The sequence below is a fragment of the Varanus komodoensis genome, unplaced genomic scaffold, assembly GCF_004798865.1.
Source record: "Varanus komodoensis strain SLA01 unplaced genomic scaffold, ASM479886v1 scaffold8, whole genome shotgun sequence".
NCBI classification, from domain to species: domain Eukaryota; kingdom Metazoa; phylum Chordata; class Lepidosauria; order Squamata; family Varanidae; genus Varanus; species Varanus komodoensis.
In genome coordinates this window covers 10568267-10589171 of record NW_025336481.1, presented here as the reverse complement: position 1 = coordinate 10589171, position 20905 = coordinate 10568267, and the positions used below count along the sequence as shown (strand labels likewise).

The 20905-nt window shown below is 41.0% G+C and overlaps 2 protein-coding genes across 2 annotated transcripts; one reads left to right on the top strand and one right to left on the bottom strand.

Annotated features, from left to right (window-relative positions):
* Positions 1-50: 50 nt before the first annotated feature.
* LOC123036062 lies at positions 51-7900 on the top strand. The gene is made up of 3 exons (XM_044454926.1): positions 51-1673; positions 4308-4390; positions 5619-7900. The coding sequence occupies exons 1-3, from the start codon at positions 1481-1483 to the stop codon at positions 6390-6392; spliced, it is 1050 nt and encodes a 349-aa protein (XP_044310861.1). The 5' UTR covers positions 51-1480; the 3' UTR covers positions 6393-7900.
* Positions 7901-8816: 916 nt separating this feature from the next.
* Positions 8817-16288, bottom strand: LOC123036063 (60S ribosomal protein L27a-like). Its single transcript, XM_044454927.1, has 5 exons — positions 16166-16288; positions 14296-14359; positions 12718-12793; positions 10523-10697; positions 8817-8994 (listed from the first exon to the last, which is right to left on the bottom strand). Exons 1-5 carry the CDS (start codon positions 16166-16168, stop codon positions 8866-8868), a joined length of 447 nt encoding a protein of 148 aa, XP_044310862.1. The 5' UTR covers positions 16169-16288; the 3' UTR covers positions 8817-8865.
* Positions 16289-20905: the final 4617 nt, after the last annotated feature.

Genomic DNA, 20905 nt, shown 5'->3' with positions numbered 1-20905 from the left:
TTGGAAATGTGTAGCATAGGGGAACCAGGTAATGTACTGTGGGAGTTCTAGCTAAGATTACCTTGGCTCTGCTGCCACCTTAACTTCTTCCCCCTTTCCCACCTTCTGAACACAAAATGATAGAAGCAGTTGGAAGAGAATGAAAAGAGAGAACACAAAATGAGGAAGAGAGAAGAGCAAAGAATAGACACTGAAGGAATAGACACTATCTTTCCCCCTTAGGTCTTTTCAGTGTTTATCTGAATAAGTCTAGATTTGATGAGCACCATATCCTCTCTCTTAATGTTCCTTTAATGTTCCTAAAGCTGCTACAAAGCACAACTCAATTAGCTTGCATGTAATCTGAAGCCTCTTGGTGTAGTAGCAACTGCATCTGATTGGACCAGGCAAGAAATCTGCCGTTTGAAATCTGGTTAATGCAATGTTCAAGGACCCCAAGGATAAAAGTAGGCAAATTAGGTTTTGGGTAAGAACTTGCTTGTTGAGTGTAACTGACTGAACCCAGACAAAACAGATTAATTCATCAAGAAGGTTTGAGAGAAGAAATAAAATGGAACCACACTTTGATTTAGAACACATGTATGTGGCTTCCCTTGTTGCAAGTGGAGTATTTTTTCGAAGTCAGGGCAGCTAATTTGAAATTTATTGGGTTGGCATTAAATTGCAGATAGGCTCGTTGAATGTTTTCAGATGTGTTATCGCACTGGCAACCACCGCTGAATGAATGTGGCTGTGGTGCATGTACCTGATGTGAGTGTGCTGTAGAATGGGAGAATAAGAGTCAGGCTTTTTGCAGTGCTGGCCCTCAGCCAAGGTGATTGTCATTGGACTGCAGAGGAGGGCAAATGGATGAAGCCCCCTTTCCTCCTATTTCAGTTCAGTATAAAGCAGGGGCCCTGTGCTAGCAGTTTGGGATTAGAGGTACCTCTGCTATCAGAGGTAGTATGCCTATGTATACTAGTTGCTGGTGTACATAGGCATACTGCACCCCTATCAGCTTGTGGGTTTCCTGTGGCATGGAGATATTCTAATCTTCATTCATATGATGTTACTTACAAAAACATCTATGCAACCATCACAAAGTGAGACACAAAGTTAGTAGGAAATGCTGCATTACAAATACACATCCAGTAAATATTCGGTTACCTGCACAAGAGCCCTGGAAGCTGAAATGGAATGCATGCAGGCCAAGAACTTAGTTACAGCAGCTGTAAATAAGATTTGAACAGAGATTTCCCACATGTTCAGCTGCTGTTCAACGTCACTCTTATATATACTGGGAATGTCCTGGAAAATACCTTGGCTGTAATGTTGATTATGGAAAGAGGGAAATTTTGTAGATGAACTTTGCAGGCAAACAACAATATGGAACTGTTTCTTTCTGAAATCTTAAATTTGGGCAATATAAGTTCCAAATGTGTATGTTCAGTTGTCGATCTCAAAGGGACCAAAGGGGGCCAAAACACATTTTAAAGACAAAATGAGTGTGCATATGTTTCTGCATAGATACAGTTATGGACATAGACACATTCTGTTGAAAACAAGCAGGCTGAGCAAGCAACACTGGGCAAAAACTAAGAATCTGGAGGCTGCCAAAAAGCATCCCCAACCCTATATACCTGACAGCCACGAGAATTGCATAAAATGTTTCCATCTTCCAACAGTTTCTCAAGGTAAGTTTTTTTCCATTATGTATTTAGAAGCATTTTGCCCATCCAGCTTGATGGCTTCTTGATAAAGACAGAGTACTTTGAAGCCAGTGCAGCTATTCCCTTGCTTTATGAGCTTTTGCACACTTTAGCTGCCCAACAAGCATGCCAGTATAATGTATTTGTTGCATTCACATTGTGGGAACTATGCAATTTAGGTGATGGTCACATACATTTTCATTTTCATGAGTCTTTCTTGATGTGCTTTTTTTTAACCTTCTGAACCAACCTTGCTAATAACTTTGTGAAAGATTCTCCATACAAATTTAAAACAAGAACCACAAAAATCACAAAATTCCATTGGCCTAAATCTTTGATAGGTTTATAAATTAAGAATAGCTTAGCTATTCATATATTCTCTGGCACTTGTGAATTTAGTAGCAGAAGTTGTTCTTCCCTTTCTTAATAGAAACAATGCTTTTGTTTGCTCATGCATTTTCCCTTTCCTTCAGCAAATTAGCTTTACATATTGATTTCTTCAAATACTTTCTTCACATGCACAGAAAATGCCAGTATGAACTGAGGAATCCTCCTTAGACTAAGATCCATAAGAGGGCCTCTCTTCTCCCTAAGAAGTGCTAAGTTTGTTTAGGAGCCTTTAATAAAGGGCTTTGAAAAAGCTTTTGAAAATCTAAGTACACAATAATCCACTTGATTATTCTCAAAGAACTCCACAAGGATAGTGAAACAGGAAGAAAGTTCTTCTCTAGCAGACTTGGTAGCAATAGAAATAATTTTAAATATAAAATTTATTCAGACACTAATTGCTGATTTGCTAATTAAATATATTTGTATTTTTTAGCCTAAGGAACTACAAGCTGAGCCCTAAAGAATCCAGTATCTAGTTTTATGAGAAGGTGAAAAGCTAAAGCATATATAGAAAACACTCATTTTCCTAAAACAAAACAAAAAATACCAAAACAAACAACTGAGAAAGAAAGGGGGAAAATGATCATTTTTAAACCCTTTTTTCCCCAGAAAAAACATATTGGGGGAATACCCCCCTTCTCTAGTTTGTCCTGGACCTTCATAACTCCCAGGAACAGATACCAAGATTATGATATGGGTATCTTTAAGGCATTAATTTTGACCATGGTACATAAATATTTTGATTCTCAGGGCCTTTTGTGCCCCTCATGATGGTTTGTGCCCCTGCCGTGCTGATTGATTTGCGTTATGGTAGAGACTTGGGTCAGTTTCTTTTTCAGTGCATTCTCCCCTTTCTTCCAGATCTTATCATGTCTTAACTCCATGGTGCCAGTTTCCTTGGAAACATGAACTTTAATTGCTATACTAATGAGTATGAGCTGTTTTTCCAGGGATGGCATTCTCCCAGGCCTGGTGTTTATATTAGCATAGGAGAGAAGTCAGTGTTCATGCAGCACCCTTTAATTCTGCCTTTGATTATTTTCATAGTGGAATAATTCAGTTAGAATTATGTATGGGCTTGGATGAATGGATGGTACAATAGTTTGTACCACCACAGTGTTAAGAAAAGATTAACAGGCACAATAATATGTTCCCTAATTACTTCTGGGTCCTTCTGGACTTTCCATGTTTCTTCTTTGGTATCATCCCATTTTTCATCAAACTCCATACTAGATGTGACAGCACCTGGACTCTCCTTTATCCCAAGCATAGAAAGTTACCATCTTTATGGTCTTAAACTTAATGATGGATTGTTTCCACCCCTCACAATTTTTCTGCTTTTACTCTCAGACATACTAGCCTCAAACATTGGCTACTCTAGCTGTACATTTGGCTGTGTGATGACTGGGCTGCTATCAAATTTCTGTTTAACATTTGCAGTTGAAAATGCCCTTTTGGTGGTCAGTTGCCAGATTGATTAATATGGTTGGAAAATTACTGCCTCCAGATTTCATTCAGTGATCATCCTGCCCCCAAATAACTTTGAGGTGGCTGGATGATGTTGACTTTCATTCATAACCCTTCCATGTTCCTTCATTGCTTCTTCCACAATTTTTCTTGCACAGATCTGTTAAAGACAGAATTATTGCAAAATAATTTTTGATAATGTTAGGTGACTTTTGTATGGAAGAACCATGAACCTTCAAATGTTGAAAAGGATCCCCATTAGTTAAGACACCAAAGAAATGATTCTTCCCCAAATCATTTTCTTTTGGATAAAGAAACCATTTTGGTCCATTTATAGACACTTGGCAAGCAATCCAGGGGAAAGTAATTCATAAATTATGAAGTTTCCAGTGAGGTGCAGGTGTTGGTTCTGAACTTGGGAAACATTCTGCTCAGCCATGAAACTTAATGAGTATGCTTAAAGTAGTCATGTTTACCCTTGTCCAAGTCACAGAGCTGTTTAAATATGATGAATTTTAACACATGAACTTTGAGGATATGTAATAAAATGCAACAAAAGTATTATTATTATTATTTTATTTCTATACTGCCTCACAGCTAAAACTCTCTGGGCAGTTTATCTGAAGAGCTACCTTTAATAAACAGTTCCTCAAACACAGCTTGAGGATTATTAGCTATTCAGTTTACCCAATTCTTATCAAAGCTGAGGGGAAAAAACTCTAAATGCTAGCCATGTTCATGTCCATTTTTCTTCCCAAACAGGAAATGACCAAAAAGTTCAGGAAATTTCTTATGCCACTACTGATAAAGCAACCTCCCCCGTGAAAAAGGATCAGATGGATGAAGTAAGAATACAAGTGACTTGAGGACAAAATGATTGTATGAGTGGATGTACAGATGATTGCAGCTAATCATTGGGGATTAGTCAATGTCTGTCCAAACAAAATCCAAGAAGATAATTCAGAGTGATAATGGAATAGGAAGTAAAATCTTGGGAGGCTGAAAGAAGCAATCTGGTGGTTGGAAATCTTGTAGAAAACTAGCTATACCTGCAGTATATGGAGCAGGACTGTGGCAGTAAGAGGTTGGAAGGACATGATTCAAGTGTAATAAAGAGGCAGATCTAGAGTTATAAGCATCTGGTGAACCTCATAAAACTGCTGTGAAGTTCAGAGATAGTCAGCCCAGGGCACATTCTGGAGCAACTGGGTCATACCTCTATACTATATATAGGCAATATATGAATAGTGTGAAAAGTGAAGGGATGGAGAACAGCCCAGTTAGTCTGTAAACGTATGCAGTCAGCCTGTACAGAATTGTTAGAAGATAAAGACTGTTATTCAATGGTGTCATTGCAGAATCTCAAATAACACAATTGGAGTGCCACCAGATCTTCCTTTTGTGCAACTGACTTGCATTATGCTTGTGCAACGGGTTATGTAAGAGTAATGTACAACCAGTTGCGCAAAAGATTCTGCAAGAATAATTACAACTGTTTGCTTGTGCAGATGTAACTGGAGTTGGATTTGCCTCTTGTGCACAGGTGCACTGCACCTAATTTCTGCTATCACAGTGGCATTTACACTAGAACAGTGACAGAGTTAGATACTGTCCATGGCTTATCAAGAAAATGCAGTCTTCAAAATAAAGGTATTGCATATCTGACAGCATCTTGAGAAACAAATATATTTTGCTTGCTGATAGGACAGCAAACAAGAATATACAGAAATAGTAACATTTGTGGTGCTTCAGATATATACAGCCCACGACCAGTACCTGTTTTCTTACTGCTTGATCATTTTTGGCAGGCACAGCCTAATTGTGAGTGTGTGTGTGCTTCCAAAGTTGCATGTTCACAAGAATAAGTTGCTAATATGATGGTCTTCTTCACTGTGGTATGTTTGCCATGTGCCACATTTTAGAGAGAGAAAATAGTTTTGTGAATGAGACCATAGAGTCCTGGAAGTGATCATCATAGGTAATGCAGTATTTAATTCCTCCAAACATTCAGCTGCTTTTGCTCAGAAAGTAACAGTTTCAGTTAATTGATCATTTCTTCTCCATCTTGTGTAGGATATTTCCAGATTTACTAATGAACACTCAGGTGTCAGCATCTCTCTTCAGAGAATTGCTGCAGTTCCAGATGTACCAACAGCAAGACACTCATGCCCATTGGTCAGTAAAGGACTGGTGCAAAATGTTGGCAACCTAGATGATTGCTGCTTAGGAATTCTTCAAAAAAAGCCACGATCACATACTACTTCTGATAATTGTTGGCCTTCCTCTGGGACTTGTAACTTTGAATTCAAAGATGCAAACAAGAGCCATCCTTGTAACCTTGTGTGTTCTCAGGTTACTACTCCTATTTTTGTAAGGTCAAAAACAGACTGCAGTAACATGGAATCAAATTATCAAAATGAGCCATCGATCCACATCACAGAAAGAGAACATTCCACAGATGAAGATTTGCATTCATCTTTAAAAGGGCAGTTCACCTCCACCTTTCAAACTCCACCTATTTTGCTCAAATCAAGGATGCTTACTGAGGTACCTGATTCAGGTAATCCTTTGCCTGTCTCAGTGCATGTGCAGGAGATGAGCAGCTCTCCTGATCACCACAGCTGCACAGACAAGAACCACCACTGTACAGAACGAGATAGTAGCCAAGAAAACATTTGCAAACCTGGCATTTCTACTTTTGAAAACCCTTCTGCTTTTCAGAGCCCTGGAACACTGTCAAAATCATACAAAAAACAAAGTTTGGACATGATGAACAAGCAAACCCATGTGGGATATGACGACACAAGCAGCAGCGATGATGAAGACAGGCTAGTCATAGAAATATAACAAAGTGTTGAGGATTTAACTTTATAATGGAAGGAAACAGCTCTAGGACCAGTCAATTACTGCTCAGTCTTTCTGTTGCACCATAAGAGTGCAAAAGCCATTCTTTCCTTCAGCAGACAGTATATTAATTTTTGCCAATGACATTTGCCTTCTTTATATGTGTTGATGCTTTCATGTGAAGCAAGAAAGGAGTTAGTCACATTTCAATGCCCACAGTAAACCTCTGGTACCTAAGTTTCTAGCTTAGTAACATCCTTCTGTAAGTTCAAACAAAAGTTTCAGTCTCCTATTCGTAAAACTAAAAATGTAGCCACCCCTGGCAACTGGTGGGACAACAGGAATCACTTTACTGCACTGAAAAGTTGGAAGTTGACAGATGCATCCAGCTGTGAACACACAGAATGCACCAACTGCAGAATTGTATTCAGCTGTTCTGTGTTTTGCACATTTTTTCTATCTGAAGTTTTGCATGAGGTCAGTGCCCTTAAGGCACATTATACAGCTTTTCCATATTGTACAAATATTCCCTGCTCCCTTGTGATGGACAACACAAGCATGCCCTGCTTTGTATTTTGTGCCTTTTCTGCTGAAAACTATTTGGGTATTTGTTACTTTCTAACTCTTCTGATAATATGGGTTAGCAATATCAGCATTTCAGAGGTATATGAAACAGTACTCTTTCTGATGCTGTTTTTCAGCTCAAGGAGGGAAAATGGGATTTTCTTTAACCTAAATGAAAATGTTTAGCTTGTCCTCCAAGACCTGAACATAGAGATAAAAGTACTTTCTTGGAATTGTCTCTCTTCCTATTTTGGTACAAGTCCAAATAGTGCACTGAGAATTTACTAACTTCTCTGTCTAGTTGATAGACTTACATTTCTCTAAGCACAACTCTGTTTTAACACTATTTGTAGGGATAGTGATTTTAGAGCATAATTGTACTGCTGTATTATTTTTAACTTTTTGCATTTTGAAATACTTCTAGAGTTGGTGTTACAGGCTAATGAAGAAATATTGTCATACCCATCATGGCCTTTTCCTTGATCAAAAGACAGGTTGCAAAGTGATAACTGGAAACCTGATCTGGTCAGGATGGTTGAGATAGGCAGGAAAATCACTGCTATATACTAGTGTGCTAAAGAGAAAAGTAACAACTTCTGAAGTACTGGAATTGATAAAATGTTCAGTCAGAAGTGAGTGCTTCCATATGCAACCTGCAGCAAGAAGCCATTTCTATCCATGGAACTCACATGCAGTTTAGAACACAAACTGCAACACAGAGTTGAGATTACTCCCAGTTTCTTCCCTCTCTTTTACTGTACCCTATTAAAGATTCCTTAGCAGGGCTTTTGTGTGTTTATCTACTCCCAACTTTCTAAGTGTGTTAGCAGGGAAGTCAAAAATTTACCATTTTCAACTTATCTCACAGAGAGTGTACAATCCAGATCATCGAATTGTACTTCTTAATTGAATGGACCCATTAAGGGGCTTTCCAATAGATATTCTTGGTAGAGTCTGCAAAAATCCTATGAATAAAACCTTTCATGAAATATTGTGTACTTATTAAGGGGACCAACCAGTGTTCATGAATGAAAGCAAGGCTTATATTTTTTGTGTGCTCATGGTGATATCCTTTCACAATGATAATAGAGCCAGGGTTAAATGTAACTCCTATGACTCTGAAATTAACTCTGTTTTTTCAGGTTATTGACAACTGTGTGGATAGAAAAAGCAGAAGTGGGCAGTTGCAAGAAGCTGGCAAAACCCTGGACTCCTGCTCATCCCCTCATCATCTGCTGTTCAGTTTCCACAGGCATAGCACATGTACTTGAAAATTAGTTGTCATTCTTTTAAAGAAGCAGGTGCATAACTTTCCATCCACATTTGGGGTTCAGCATTAGACTGGCTTCAAGCCAACTTGGTGAGTGGTTGTAATCAGGTTCTAGTCCACATGTGCTGATGAGGTGTCCTTTGTGGCTTGGCAGGAAGGGGGCTGGCAGAGTTAAGTGGAGGAGGGTGGGCTATGCATGGCTATGTTCAGTTGCCACAGGAGTGGAAATCAGCTCTGTGATGTGCATGCTTTAGGTGCATCAGTACAGGTGGTGGAAGGTAAGGAATCCTGCAGTACTTAATCCAAAGACCGTTTGAAGCCAAGAAGGCTCTTGCTCAGCTCTGACAGGATGCCCATAGGAAAAACAGAGAGTGCAGGAGTAAGGGTAGTTGAGTCTTCCTTCTAAGGTACAGGGCAAAACCAGTCCTGGGGACACCCACGAAGTAACCCCCAACACCACGGCATGATCCAACACCATTTCTGCACTAGTTTGCAACAGCCACAGTTATGCAAGAGTGCCCTAGTGATAATTACCTCTTGCTAGCAACAGTGGAGTTTTTGATCTTGCTTGCTAGTTTATTAAACAGACCGCATTTAATAAATCCGAGATGGTTTATTTAAAACCAGTACAAAGGCAAGTCCTTATGCTACTAGCACACAAGCTCCACCAACTTCTTTTATTTTCTCTTCTGCTTTTCTGCTGAAGAATTTTGCCTTCACAATTACAGGCTGTTTGGGCAGCTTCCCCTTGCCCAGGACTTTATAATAACCCTGAAACAATAGCAAGAATTCAACCCTGACTTGGATGCAAGCTCAAAGGTAATGTACATACACAGTGCAATTCAATGACCACTAGTAATTCAAATAAAATTTAGAGACAGTTCTTTACATAAACACTGTAAGTAATGGTTTATGCCATATGGGGAAATTCATTGGTTGAACTAGAGTAGCACTATTTGCCTTGACCATAAGCTCATACACTTAAAAAGGGAGGAAAAAACCTGGAAAAGAACTTGTGACATAGTATCAGGCGTAGTTGCCAACCTGTATACTATTTTGCAATTTCCACAAAGCACATAAGCAAACAGTCCAGTTGCCTTTAGCTTTGCATTCATCTGATAGACTATTTGAGGAATATGGGCCTAGTAGCTGGGGCTGATAAGGTAAAATTCAATGAATTAAACATCTGTTCCAAATGTGTCCATGAAATACTAACAAAATAGCTTGAATACATAGTCAAGATTGAGAAACGAAGAGCTTAGTATTCGTTCATACCGGGGGAGGGTGCATGCACACAAACAAACAATGCAGTCTCTGCAGGGATCTAATGAACGTGACTGCATTTTCATACTCGGCAACACCCAACATTTGAAACACGGGCACTGTTTGCATGGTATGTTGGGCTCAGTATGTAACCCACACTGAGTGGTGATGCATCCTGCATGCCATTTTGAATACAGAACTAATGAGATTCCAGCATGTTGTTTGAACCTGGCCTTCAGTGGTTATGCAAAAGCTAAACAGCCCTTGCAAGACACCAAAGGACTGGCTGTGCAAGATACTGCAAACTCACGAGGGGCTGCATATTCAAAATGGTGCCCAACATGCTCTGCAACTCACTGAGTTTAAAAAAAAAACAGCAGCAACCCATAGTGAGCCCAGGATGTCATGTTAGTTGGGTAACTTTGTCATTGCAGTTTCTCACTGAAGGAATTCCAATGTGTACTGAATATAAAATCTGTTAAAAATGCTACATACATTGATTTGAATGGGCCACTGATACCAGTCATTTCACATATCTTCAGTATTATCAAGCGCTCTCACAAATGTTCCAGAAGATGCCTGCAAGAGCTATGCCCTCAATGTCACCTATACCAGTGGGCTGTGGCACAAGACTAGAGATCACAGCCAATCATATCTGGAATTTCTCTCCGAGAAACACAGCATACCATAACAATCACACATGTTATGATACTGCGCTAGTCTCGTTTACAGAAACCATTCTCTCCCTCACCGCCCACTTAAAACTATAACTGGGTGGTTATGTAAGTTCCATTGCTATAAACTGTCATAACACGCAAACCATGAACTGGACTTAATCACAGTGTTTCTCTTGAGACTGAAACTTCCAGGCTCAAGTTTACAAATGAGCAGAAAAATCTCAAGACCAGCTTTGTACAGCTGGCTATCCAGCCCAAAGTTTTGCAGGCCCAGATACCACCACAGGAGCAGTACATGTGTGCACACCTGTGTGAACTAAAAGGTTTGGTCCAGGGCACAAAAACGTAATGATACTTACTGAGCGTACAACATCAATAACAGGTGCTAACCCAGAGGGATGTTTGGCATACTTGAGCCTTGTTTGCTCGCTAACAAGTGTCCAGAGCTTATCCAGATTCACTGTGGGGCAGAAATGCTGGTTTTTCTTCAGATGATAATGTCTCATACCGATCTTTCCAAAATAGCCAGGATGACTAGAAAGAAAGAAAACACAATGTGAAAAATCATGACATGATTCATTTTCAAACACAGGAGTACCATGACCTAGCTTTTCGGCAACCTTCAAGAGACCATGACTCATGATAGACTCCTGTTTCTGAGTATATAATAAAAAAGGCTGGCACAACACAGTGGTTAATATCATGAGCTACAAAGATATTCCTAATCCAAATATTATCTCAGCGGGGAGCTCACTGTGGACTGCAGCAAGCCAATATTTTTCAATACAGAGTAAGAACACTGTAAATATCAATGAAATAAATAGTAGATCAAAAGCTAGCAGAGGTTGTGTATAAAGCATACCATAGACCGGAACAAATGATTGCTGCTTTATATTTTCAGAGTATGTTTGAAAGAAAGGGTATGATGGATTTTGTCTAATGCAGTTCAGTCACTTTTTATGATAATCTAGTATACCTGAAGGCCCTAAAATTGGGGTGGAGACTGAAGTACTGCAAGTCCACCCACTATCAGCTTCAGACCCTAATTGACTTTTCTGGTAGGTGTATGGTTTTCCATAAGAATAGGGTTCTTCACAATGGCATAAGAGCAAACTGGGCTAACATAAAACAAATGCCCCTTTCAATGGTATTAAGACAGTGAGTCAGCTTTCCTAGAAAAGCCTACATCTTTTTTTTTTTTTTTTGGGGGGGGGGGGGGGGTTTCCCCAGTGCCTTAACTAATACTTAACCAATATTTAGTCAACAAAATAAAACCCTTATGAGATACATCATGTTGATGGTATGTACCATGTAAATATAAAAGCCTTTTCTAAAATTGTTTGAATAAAAGCATTTTTTGTTTAACATAACAGTTGAAACATAAAATGCTCTGAATATAACTTACATTTTATATTCAAACAAATGTAAAGCTTTACTTGGATGTGATTTTTGTAAGTGCCGTATTTTTCGCTCTATAAGACGTGCCTGACCATAAGACACACCTAGTTTTTAGAGGAGGAAAACAAGAAAAAAATATTCTGAACCAAATGGGCACATAATCACAGGCACATTCCCCATCACTGCCCCATGGGCTGCACATCTGACAGACTTACTGCACACACCTATTCGCTCTATAAGACGCACAGACATTTCCCCTTACTTTTGGGGGGGGGGGAGTGCGTCTTATAGAGCGAAAAATCCGGTATTTGTCAATATTGTAAAACAGGAAAACTCTAAAGTCTACATTTTTATCATGCTACATTTTAAGGAAAAAAACACACCATTCCTAGGAAAAGTGACCTGAAAATGGAATTAATTACAACTCTGAAACTACTGTATCCATTATTTACTTTTGTAAAACAATCCACTTTGAAACAGAACTTTTTCCCATCAGAGAAATAACAACAGTACATTTTTCCATTCTGGAAAAATTCTGCCCCACGTCTTTGCCATTGCATTCAACCATCGTTTATTCAAAATTATCATAAGAACACTAGAATTTTCTCAATTAGTAGGATAAATAGTTCCTCTCTTCAAATGAACTAAATACACTTGACTTGAAATTCCTACTGAAATAACTTCTACAGGACTTTGCAAAGGAAGGTATAGTCAATAACCTGAGCTGAGGCTGAAACCAGCTCTCAAGGAATGCAAGAATTCCTAATCTGACCCGGTCCAGTCTTCGTCAGTCAGTGCAGGCAAGACCATGTGGGCTAACTATGGAAGGTTAGGAGCCCAACCTCAGAGAAGGAGTAACTGGGGTGTTTTGGTGGGCAGAGAAGGAAGAGAAGGGAGAGGATAGGATACAAGCTATCTCCTGCTTCCTCCACCCCTTCTTTGAAAGCTTTTGCTAGACAGGCAAAAAAACAGGGTGGGAGGAAAGGGAAGGGAAAGCAGCTCCTCCTGCTCTGCATAAGATACTCCTAAGCTTCTGAGTCTGAGGGCTTACGGCAACTGCGGGCACAACCCACAGGACTGTGCTCTGAGTCATTTTTTGGTGGGAGGTAGTAAAGAAACAAAGGGTTGGGAGTACAGAAAATGAGGGCTAACTTACTATTTGTCAAAGTTAATTCTGTGATGGTGCATGCCACCAGCATTGCCACGTCCTCCAGGATGTTTTCTGTGTTTACCTGGGAGGAACACAGTATTATTACAAAAATCCTCTACATCTCAAAACAAGGATTGCTCAGAACTAACAGTGCAATCCAGATTGGGACAGGAGGAATAAAGCACTGAATCATCCATCACTTCCAGAGCCCTGCTGTCTTTCCTATCAGCCGGAGACCCCCGGCTCCGCTCTACCTGCTATTAACTACAAGGAAGGGGGAGATTAGTTCTGCCAGTTCCATACTGCCATTGAGAGGTGGTGATCCTGGACTCCCCAGGCATATGAAGAGGCTTTGGATTTATCGGATCCAAGGCTTCCTTCATCCTGCAGCGCTTCTAGGATAGATCACTCACCACTCAATCCCTTCTCCACTGGAGAAGGGGGACCACCAGCCCATTCTTATCCCTCCTGGATGGCTGGCTGAGTGAGATTTAGGACTGCTGTATAAGAAATTATGTATGCTACATAAATATGTAACAGTACCGATACATACAGACCTCAATCCAGTGTATTTAAGACTGCAATCTCATCTGTATTAATTTAGGAATGAAGCTAGAATTTACAGCACAGTCTTATACAAGCCTACTCAGATTAAGTGCTACTGCATTCAGTGGTGCTTCTTCCTCAGAAGAAAGACATCTGTACATCTTCTGTGATAAACTACACCCCCTACTAGGAATGACGGCTAACAATAGCATTCTGGCTTCCACTCCAACTCTTAAGTTAACAAAATGGTCACCACACAGCATCAAGTTTGGGTGTTTTGTCCAAATGGCATTTGGATAAAAGTTGAAAAAGTCTGAAATTTTTAAAATGTTTGAAAAGTTCGACTTCAGGCAAAGTTAAAGGCTGTTATTCATATTGCATCCTGTTCTTATCTGCCCCCAAAAGTATAAAGTATAATCTTGCTTCCAACACAGCACTTAGGAAGCTAGGGGGTTGGGGGAAGGGCGGCCATTTTTTTCTTCTTAGCCATTTTAGCTAAGCAGTAGAGCAAGACTCTTTGCTAGGCAATCCTGTACTTTGCAGCACTCATGATATTTACATTTGCTGCTTCTGTACAATAAGCAATAACAATTTTATGAGTCCTGTCTCAAAGAAAGCTACAAACTCTTCTTAAAACTGCACAGTTGTGTTTTTAACCCTGAAGGGTTTCCTGCACAGAAACTCTTAACAAAGGCAAAAGCTTAGAAGAGCACTTCCACTTGGCTGCATTTATTCTGGGCTCTTCAGGTTGGCCCTTTATATGCCTAGTAGTTACAGAAAGAGAGCTCTGGATAGCAGACTGAAAAGTATACAAAGCCTGTGCTGCATGTTTTAATTTTGTGCCACTACACAGAGGAATTTTAAAAGCAACCAAAAGGGTGGAAAAACAGAACCCTGGAAGCTCCAGGCACCATTTAGCAAGCATGGTATTCCTAGTGGCTTGTCACCTGAGAACCAAAACATACACTGCAAGACACCATAAAGCAGCAACAATCAGACAATGAATAATCCTATGAGCAGGCCACCCCCTATACTTACCAATGCGACCATGGCCGTGGCTGACATGCCCCCGCAGTTTCCTGGTCTTTCTTAGTCTTGAAGGCTTAAGAAGAAAAAAAGGAAGTATGTTATACACATACATAACCGTGTATGTCCCACATATACAATGCTTGGTGAATGTGGCTTAGGCACACCATGAGGCTTCAAAAGTAAACAAATGTTTTGAACACACAGTGGAGTCCCCTCACTTGTTGCTTAAGGACTAGAGGCACTGAACATGAAGCCTCAACATCTCCTTTTATGCACATATTAGCATTTCTTTCTTCGGTTTTTAGTCATTTCAAATTCAAACAGCTCTCTTGCATTACATTTGTATTCTACCTTGATATGATGCTAACTGCTTGCTGTCCATTTGATCCTTACAACAACCCTGTGAGGTATGTCAAGTTGAAAGTATGCCTGGGCCTAAGTAATCCTACAGATGTATAGGGATTTGAACCTAGGTCTTCCCAAGCTGACATTAATTAGCTGAAAGGATAAGGTACACTAAAACCTGTCATAATGTACATTTACTTTCCAGCACAAAAATCAAGCGAAACAGAAGAGACCCTCTTTGGATCAGGAGGATTGTTTCTGCAGAGAAACTTTACCGTTAAAGAGGCTCTGTTCAGTCATGAAGCTCTCTGGGTAACCTTCAGTTAGTTGGCCTTCGTTGTTGTTAGTCACGAAGTCGTGTCTGGCCCACCGTACCCCCATGGACAACATTCCTCCAGGACTTCCTGTCCTCCGCCATCCCCTGAAGTCCATTTAAGCTCACGCTGACTGCCCCAGTGATGCCATCCAGCCACCTCATCCTCTGCCGTCCCCTTCTCCTTTTGGCCTCAATCGTTCCCAGCATCAGGGTCTTCTCCAGAGAGTCCTTCCTTCTCATAGTTGGCCTTACTTTCAACCTAATATACCCCACATGTTTATTATGAGGATAAAATTAGGGTGGTAGGATGAAGAAGTAGAATATAAAATACATCTTAACTGAGTTGACATTGTGCCATTTCATACATATTTTAGGTGTACAATTAAGGTGTTTTAAAATGTTAGTGTGGCAAAAATCAAAATGTCTGGAAGATGTGCATTTACTTCCTGCGCCTTATTAACTGACCTGTGCGCAGGCAAACCTATCAGGGTGCTTCTGAGAACATGTGCAGCCTGGGAAATTGTGAACAGTCCTGCAATAGAACTTTTGAATTGCTGGGACTCAGAGGACATGGACTTTAGTCCCCTCAGCCATGGAGCAGACTGGGTGCCTTTGAGATAGTCACAGGCTCTAAGCCTAGCCTACCTCACAGGGTCGTTGTGGGGATAAAATTGAGAGCAGGAGGAAGAAAATGGTGTAAGCCACTTTGAATTCTTCGTAAGGAAAAAAAAAGGCAGGATATAAATCTAATAAACAAATATACACGGGCAGCATCACGAGTGACGTTGATGGCCTCCACTCCTGCGAATTCATCCAATCCCCTTCTGAAGACATTCAAGCAGGGGGCACGAAACCGCGTCCCCATACTGCCACGCCACTTTTGCCCCAGAACCCTCGGAGATGCCTCAGGATGCGCGGCAGTGACTGGCCCAGGGTCACCCGGGCAACTTCGCCCACGTCTCCCACACTCGGCGGGCAGCAACCGGGGCCCTCCAGACGTCGCGGCCTGCAACGGAATAGCTCCCCACGCTGCAAAAGGAAAACACTCCCTTCCACTCCGGACAGTGAAAGGAGGCTCCCCGCCCCTGAACGAGGAGCCGCCCAACTTCTCTTCCAACACCCCGCAGGCGACGTGGCCGTGAGGGCGCAGACGCGAACCGTCCCCGGTTGGAAACGGTGCTCTAGGCGCCCTCGAAAGACGCCCCCGCCCTCCCTTACCATCTTGCGGGCTTCTGCGAGACGGCGGTTCTCCACGCGCGGGATTTGAATCCCAGCAACGCTTCTCTCGCGACAGCTCGATTCCAAGCCCCGGCAGCTGCGACACACGCACGGGGGGCGGGGTCTTTGGCGCTCTCGCGATAAGGCGGCACGTTGTCACGTGGCCGCGCTAGGGGTAATCACATGACCCTGGTCACTTGGCCTTCCTCCGGAAGAGGAGGCTGGGCGGGTGATGGCAGCAGCTTGGAGTTCTCCGCTGCAGCCGTGGCCAGTTAGTGGCGCGGCGCGGGGCCCTCTGTGGACGCGGGTGGCCTTGTTCGCAGTGCTGCCCTCTCTCCGGTGAAAGCAGCGACGCGCACGCTGCGTTGCGACTTAGGGCATGCGCTGCACGCCTACTCCGGAGTAAGAATTGTTGTATTCCATGGGGCTTACTCCCAGGCACGTTTGCACAGAAATGCAGCCTGATAATACGGGCCTGTGCGTGATATTTCAAAAGCAAGACTCACGAGTTATCGGGGCTTACTCCCAGGAAAGTTTGCATAGGGTTGCAAACTAACGATGTAATGCTTCCCGGGGCTCCTCGGGAGTATGGCGTTTGAGTGCCACGGGGCTTAATGCCTATCAGTGTAATCCTGTGCATTTCTTTTTGTATGCCTGGGATCAGTGGGGCTTACTCCCAGGTAAGACTGGTAGAAAAGGGAGTCCGTGAGAAAGGCTGTGATGGTTATGTCAGGCTGAGCTCTTTTATAGTTGGAGGGCTTCTAACTACCAATCCGAAGGCATGCAGTGTTGGGAAAATTTGGGTTAATCCTGTCTGAAAAGCATTACTCCTGTGTGCCTTTGCATTGTGGGATCAAATCCTGTCTTCCTTCTCAAAACCAAGCTGTTACTGTTTAAAATGGCATTCCCCCGCTCCTTTCTCTCACCTTTAGCTGTAGGCTACAGTAGGCCATTTTAGCCCAAATATACATTGTAAATAGTCATTGTTGGAATTCAGTTTACAATAATCTTTTGATAGCCCAGAGGGCTTCATGTGCCTGATCATGCAGAATGTTTAGAGTCGAGATAAGGGCCTGAGCATCATGAATAGTTTCTAGTGGCTTGAATTTGCATGTAAGCAAACCTGGAGATGGGTTCAAGTTACTCAACTAAAGTGTCAATACTAATCTCATTGTTACAGTGTGATTGACTGACATTTCTTTATCTGTTCTGTATGTGATGACCTCAGAATCCTATTGTAATCTCTGCATTCTGTCATCAATTGCCCTGTACCTGTGTACCTATAAATGCCCTGTAATGGTATTGAAGCTTTGCAGCGAGTTCATCTCTGCTAGCACGGTAATGCATTATCGTGAGTCAACCGTGGGAACCTGGGATAGACAATAAAGACGCGGAGGTTCATAACGATTGATCTTTCCTACGACCCCGAGTTTTATTTCCTCTTCTCAAATTGAGATTCCAGGATTCTGACAGCAGCTATTTTGTCTTGCCTTCCTTAGCAGATCTGGGTCGTTCTGGAGGAGGCTTTTGTTATGCAACCAACCCGCCTCATTCATGGAATTTTCTGAGGCATTCAGACTTCCTCCTTTTGTAACTTTCCTTTCTTACATAAAATGTGTTAAGGGTGAAGGAATAGGGGCTCTCAGGCTTGGAACACTCTGTAATAAGAAAACAGCACAGAAGTGGTATGAAAAAACATAACCAGGCGGGTTCCAAATGAAAGGCAACAACTTCTGGATCTCCATTAAATTGCTGTGAATGATGCAGGCACTTTGCACAATAAATCTGTTCTGGAAGCTTCCTTCATTTCTGTTTTTAGATGGCAAAAGAGCATTATTATTCTAGCTATATTTTAATTTCTGATTCGTTCTCAAGTTTAAAAGATTGGTGGAAGTTTTAGCACTGCTTCCTTTTTGATGTTTTACTGCTACTGTTGTGGTGCTACTATGTATAGTTTTAATAGATACGTTTTTCAGGAGGGGACCAAATACATTTTTCATTTGGTAACAATGAAATCCTATGAATCTTTGGGCAGAAAAAAGTCTCGGCAGGTCCCAGCATACTCGAAACAGCTCAACCAGCTCTTCAGTACAAGTTTTTAAGCTAAAATATTATACAACAGAATTTCTCCTGCCTGCACTGTTTCAAAGTGCAATGAAAATGTCTTGGGTGTCAAAATAACTATGCAACATCTTCGCTTGGGTGGGGTGCCATTTGCTACTTAGTTTCAGGCAGCAAAATATTAAGCCTAATGTACCTTTTTAAAAAGGTATGCCATGTTTAATATTAATTGTTTAAATTTAATTTAAAATAACTTTCTGGGAATGATAGATATCTGAATCACAGTGATTTCAAAGCGGGAATGTACAGATTCATGCCTGTTAGCAAATAGTTTACACAGTTAGAATGATGGCAGGAAGTGGTCCACAAGCTACATAAAGGCTAACCTAATTTGAAATGAAACCCAACCCACTTCTTCCTTTAATCCAGTCCTGCTATTGGGTAGAGTGAGGTGATTGCTCCAAGCAACAAAGTTCCACTGCTCTGAAAGAGCAGCAGATCCTTAGGGTACAATTCTATGCAAGTTTGGACAAAAGAAAGGCCTACGGATTCCAGCACACCTCAGAAAGGTATGTTGGGTGTTGTAGGTCTGTCTGCTGTCTAAACTTGAATAGTATTGCTGTTTCTTTATTTTATTTTATTTTATTTTACAGCAAAGGAATGAGAGAGGAGCTTGTGGGGTGTCCTGCCTCAAGTGCAGAAAGAACCTTTTCAGCATCCTCTATTCATTGTGTGTGGGGGAGGGATTTTCTGCTTTGATCTTGGAAGTTTTTGCAAGTTAGGGATGTGAAGAACTGGAGTGGGGGAAAGCCCCCAGAAAAAACGGACACTCTCCCCCCCCAGCTCTTCTGTTTTTGCTGGAAAAAATGGAAATTGGGGCCATTTTAGATCATAAGCTATTTGGGAGTAAATATGAGTTCTAAAAACGTATTATAGGAGCATGTTTATAGGTATGCTAGAGATATAAAATTTCTGGAAATAATGCAGAATATAGGGAAAACGTTTTCTTCTCTCTGTAAGCATAATTATTTCTTTTTTTCCTTATTAAAATTATTGATCTAATGTTCCTTTTACTGGTAGACATTTAGGGATACTCCAAATCTTGCTTGGTTTTCCAATATGTGAGTAGAGTCTCCATATAATATAGAAGAAAATGCATTCTTGACAATTTTAGTTTTTGTTCTGCAGAGCCCTTTGTTTCTGGGCTTGTTCTAGTTAAATGCTGTAACCATCAGTGAATGCTGCTTTAATCTAAAACCCACATGTGGGCCAAGAAACAGACAGACAAAAAACCTCACACATTGTAGGCTGTCCTGCTACACATGCAGTGGAACAACTTGAAGGGTATTTTGGTTAATGGGCAGGATAGAAATCTAATAAATATTTCACATAGGTTTCTTTTTAAAATTAGTGTTGAAGCTTGAGTTTATAGAACTCATGTCCACAGGTTTTCCTAAAGTTTGCAATTTAACATACCCAGGAATGCTGCCTCAGTTATAAAACCTTTCCCCTACTGCCACTAGAATAATTTTTTCCCCTAAAAGAAATTCAGTACTCTAATGCCTGTGGCATGGGATTGACATTATCGCCAGGGATAATCTTGAAAAAAAAAAAAAGGACAGAAATCAAGATGTTCGATACTGGACTTGAGTTACAAAAATGAATGAAATTTCACTTCTCAAATAATAAGTTGACCTTGCTGAAGGCTGTTAGATTAAACATCATTGCTTACAATTCCTACATTGAGCCTTTCCAAACTAAGGAGAACCTTCACTGCTTTTTTTCAGATTAGACTTCCTTAAACTGCACCTCATAAACTGAAACAAAATTAAGAAGTTCCCCAAACTTTCTTGCAAACAGGAACAGATGGAGTAGACTAATCTTCCACTACCTCCAGTTCTTCCTGTTCCTTCATTTTTCTCTTGGCTGCTTAGACTACTTGCTGATGTTCCCTCTGGTCAGCCATGAAGTAGGGACCTAAAATATGTTATATATTCTGGTTTGCTCCTAAAATTAAGATGTTGGGGATATTAAGGTTTAAAGTAGGTTTATTTTAAGGTTTATTCAGACAATCGCAAATGTGTTAAAGGGTTTAAAGTTTTAAAATAGAATTTCAGGCGCAGAGAAAGTTACATAGAATATTGGCTGAGGTTTCTAAAGCAGGCTCCCTCCTCCTGCTGCCCAGTATTCCTAAGTGTTGGCCATGCTGCCTGAGGCTGATGGGAGAGGAAGTACAGAATATCTAGAGGGCCCTAGATTGGGAAAGGTTGTCCTACAGCACCAAAGTACTTCAATTCTATAACAATACTAATCTCCTTTCTTTAAACATTGTTTATTTTCGCTCAAATCTCAATTTTCTCCTGGGGAAAAATTCTCCTTGCCCCTATGGCTTCAAAATGTCCAGAAATTTTATATCTGTCTCCATGCTATGTTATTTATCTGCTAAGAAGTATGCACATTATCCTAAAAGAGCAATTTGTAGAGTCCATGTGGGCAACCCAGGCTTGTTGTTCTGCTTGCTGGCACTTTCAGGCTTATGAAAGAGTTTGCATAAGTGTGTTGACTGGGAGTTGTGTAAACTCCTTGGCTCGGAGACTGAGAGCAGGATTCAGCCTGGAAGTATCAGTCAAAATAAACACAGTTAACAAGGAAAACATCATAAGGAAAAAGATGATTGAA